We start from the raw sequence: 4,162 nt of genomic DNA, 5'->3' as shown, positions 1-4,162 counted from the left end.
TAGCTTCACAGAAAAATAGTAGTAGACTGTTAGCCCATTAATCAGGACCAGTAGCCACATTGTTTGAAGGGCGGTGCAATTAGGAGCACTACAATGACTCAGGGAAACGGATTCTCTGTACTACTGTCAGGATATAGTGAACGTTTCAGCAAATATAAGTTATTTTTATAAAAGTTACCTACTGTAGCTTTAAGTTTAACATGTGTTATATGTCCTGGAAAATGATTTAGTAAATAACTTGCAGAATGATCTGACAGTGATGTGTTTGTTCATCAGAGACAGCCCTCTCAGCTGCGCAGACCATCAGTAGGACGTGGACCTCAACTGACCCCTGGAATAGGCAGTATGGTAAGAGAGAGAGCGTGTGAGTGTGTTGAGGAGTTGGATTGCATTTGCTTTATATGTTAATGATGTTAAACATACCCAACAATACAATAATACATTGTATTGTTAGTTCTGAAACGGGACATAGGACAATGATGTGAAGTAGGTCTGCATCATAGTGAGATTAGACATGGGACAACATGAAAATTTCATATCATGATTATCCTGCCTTAAATAATTGTGAATCCTGATATCGTGATGATCATCAATTTAATTTGTAAAGTTTATCCCTGTCGTTCTTTAGAATCCATAGTAGTACACACATCTGATTTAACTGACCTTTCAGCCATGGTGACAGCATTTTGATTTTGGAATGCCTGGAAATGTGTGGGCTCCCCCTTGTGAAATTTTAAAATAAATCAGGCACCATCATAAAGTTATCTGAGTGTTTTTTTTTTTTATTGTAATACACAATGGTATGTTGTCCCATCCCTCAGTGAGATGATGTGTTTGTGTCTTGCAGCAACATTTCTTTGATGATGACGACAGAATGGTTCCCAGTACTCCCACTCTGGTAGTACCACACCGTACTGATGGCTTTGCTGAGGCTATACAGTAAGATCCACACACACACACGCATACACAAAGTCTATAGTGATCCAAAAGCAACAACAGAGAGTAATGAATCAAGGCAACACGTCAATTATACAAATCGGGATGTGTAGAGACAGATTGTTGAGTCCATCACAGTCAGGTGATAATATGAAGACTCACTTATTCACAGCAAGTCAGACTTCAGGGGGAAAAGAAAATTCCACTGGTGATACAAAGTAAAGACAAACGCATAAATGAGAGCAAAACGTTTGTCAGTCTATCAAGGGTGAAAAGCAGGCAGTTTATCTCATAATAAAAAAATAAAAACAACTAACTGTGACTCTCATGTTACTCTCCTCTCCTCAGTTCTCCTCAGGTAGCAGGTCTGTCCACCAGGTTCAGGTTTGGACCTCCAGAGGACCTGCTGCCTCAGACATCAGCCTCACACTCTGACCTGGGACAGCTGGCCTCTCAAGGAGGTACCCCACACACACGCAGTGACACCTGAACTAATATCAAAGAGTTCCCTGTTCATTTATTTTTAATCCTGCCTGCCCTCCTACTCGTGTTTGTGTGTGTGTATGTGTGTGTGTAGGTCTGGGTATGTACGAGTGTCCTCTGTTCCTGGCTGCTCATGATGAAGATGGAGGAGGGAGGAGCGTCCCCACCACACCTTTACAAGTGGCTGCACCAGGTAAGACACACACTCACACTCTGCACACTATGACCGGCCAACATTTCTGTATCATGTTCCCTGACTTTCGGTCTCTGTCAGTGACCGTATTCACAGAGTCTCTGCCCTCAGACAGCAGCGACAACATGGCATCCCAGTCGGTTCCCATGGTAACCGCCTCCACCGGGATGGCTTCTGCTGCAGATGATGGAGATGAAGTCTTCATGGAGCAGGAAGGAGAGGGGTGAGCAACTTCTGAACAGTCAGGCCTGAGGTGTCTTTAAACAAATCAGTGTGTATTTAACACAGCTGACGTTACAGAAGGCAACTAAATGTGTCGTTTTGATATCAGAATTTGACAAAAAGGTTACATTTTACTGATTAGGAAGGTGAATGATTCGTATCCCTTTTCCAAATGAATCAGGTGTATTTGTGGTAAAAAAGATTTTGTAAAGTTTCAGATTGCAAGTTTCCAGACAATTGTGGGAACTGGATGCATCTAACCGCATTTGTGTTTTCCAGTCCTGGTATTGAATCCTCTTTGGAGAGCCAAACAGACATGGAGTCAACAGGACAGCAGAGTGATGATGCATCACTGCCATCTACCAGCCAAGAGCCTGGTAATTTATTGTTTACTGACTGTAATTTAAACCCTATTAGTTTGATTTTCATTATGAATCCCAACCAACGTCCTGCTATCTGCTGATGTAATAAGTTTGTGTTCTCTCACTGAAACTCTGAATATCTGGTCTCACTGCTCATCTCCGGCCTTATTCCTAGACACGAGCAGTGTTCCTCAGCGGCGCACAGTGACCACTCAACCTCTGATCAGCAGCCTGTCAGGCAGAGGAACCAGAGGAGGGAGGGGGGAGGCCAGGACATTACTCAGCCGCAGAGGTGAGACACTAAAACCTCTGCTTGATAATGATATTGTACACCCACAAAATAAGGTCACTCACTCAGAGTGTAATGATGAAGCTGTTTATTGCAGTGAGCAGAGAGCAGCATACACATGGGTACAGAAGTGATGGGGATAATATCATAAACAGTGATGATGTTGCATCAAATGGAACACCTCAGTCATTTACTTTTTTTTTCAGGAACTTTCTCTCGAGGAGGAAGGGGAGGAGCCATGGGCAGAGGGGGCATCGCCTAATGATGAAGTATCAGCTCAGTCATTTCATCTAACAAGGAAATAAAAAGTTGCCACATTATTTTATGTTGGAAATGTGGGACATTCAGTATACAATAAATATTCAGTCCAATCAAAATCAGTTACTACACTATTACAGGAGAGATCTGATCTTTGTGTGTGAGCCTTTCTCAGAGAAATGTAAGGTTTTAGTTTTGTAATTTTTTCTTCATGTGTGTTCATGAGAGCAGTCCTGGGTCTGAAATATTGTTAGTATCTTTATTCTGCTCTGTTAATACGTTTGTTTTAATAATAAAGCCGAATAATGACAGTAGTGATATCCTGTCTGTTTTTTTTTTGTTTTTTTTTAAAGGTCAGTGAGTCTTAGTGGACAGAAAGGGCCAATCAGCAATCACACTTAACCCCTTCAGATCCTCTGTCCATTCCAATGGGTATAACCTTCTAGGATGTATTAATGCAAAAACTCATTTGATTGGATGTTTATTAGCCAATCAGTGTTCCACATCATCTAAAGTGGACTGCAATAGAGCCACACACCCCTGTACAGCAATGCTTTGTCCGTCCTCCTTGCCTCCTTGTTTTTGTGTTTGTAATGGGTTAAGATGGCTACCATAAGGCTTTAAATGACCAGTACAATGCTGTCATGCAAAATTTTAAATGAAACAGGATGTAGTTGTGGGACACAATTAATGTAGTGCTAAAACAATTAAGCAATTTATTGATTACAAAATAATGGGGTCATCTTGAGCTTTATAAACCCCATTCTTTAGAATGAATAAATTCTACCCACTACACAACCATGAGAAATGAAAAGAAGGTTCTTACTCCAGTAAAAGCTACCTCTTCTGCTCTTTAGCATTTTGAAAGTTTGAGGTTTTATGGCATTTTGTTGACATTTTAAGAAAGATTCACTTCCCCAGAATAAAAAATCATTTTATCAACATATTATAAAACTAGTAAATTGCTACTCTGTGTCCAGTAGACATATTTACCGAGTAGAAATGCAGAAAATACCAGAAAAGAGCCTCTGTTTCCTTTTCAGGATGTTCTTATGGACAGCGCAGCCAAACTCTGATGGAGTTGGCTGGGCCTGGGTTGGGAGGCTTAGCATTCTGAGCTGCCATGTTGGCAGAGTTGGTTGCCACGACATCAGCAGGGCTGGTGATGGGTAGGGGTTTGAAGACTGCAGATGGGTCAGGTTTGGCCAGGGAAGGCAGGTTGCCTGAAATCTGGATGCTGAAGAAGAGAGCTGCAGAGAAGACAGAGAATATGGTCTCAGCTCAGACACTCAATCAGACTGATTACAGAAAATGCACAGAAGAAACATTGTAAATTACAAGACGCATACAGTGTATATTTGGTTCGCAGTCAACATGGTAAACTACAAATTACACAACTTCTTTCAGCCTCCAATCCTA

At 41.4% G+C, this 4,162-nt stretch overlaps 1 protein-coding gene across 1 annotated transcript in view; it reads left to right on the top strand.

The window, feature by feature from the left end:
• LOC118334829 (nucleoprotein TPR-like) overlaps positions 1-3,057 on the top strand; it is a 27,026-nt gene extending 23,969 nt beyond the window's left edge. The window contains 8 exon segments of the mRNA XM_035670903.1: positions 258-348; positions 848-939; positions 1,285-1,397; positions 1,514-1,612; positions 1,694-1,835; positions 2,114-2,211; positions 2,372-2,488; positions 2,692-3,057. Coding sequence (XP_035526796.1) covers positions 258-348; positions 848-939; positions 1,285-1,397; positions 1,514-1,612; positions 1,694-1,835; positions 2,114-2,211; positions 2,372-2,488; positions 2,692-2,747 — 808 coding nt within the window. The 3' untranslated portion in view covers positions 2,748-3,057.
• Positions 3,058-4,162: the final 1,105 nt, after the last annotated feature.

This window comes from Morone saxatilis, unplaced genomic scaffold (assembly GCF_004916995.1).
Source record: "Morone saxatilis isolate NCDOM2014 unplaced genomic scaffold, NCSU_SB_2.0 Contig23, whole genome shotgun sequence".
Classification (NCBI taxonomy): Eukaryota; Metazoa; Chordata; class Actinopteri; family Moronidae; genus Morone; species Morone saxatilis.
This window is presented reverse-complemented; position numbering and strand designations above follow the sequence as displayed.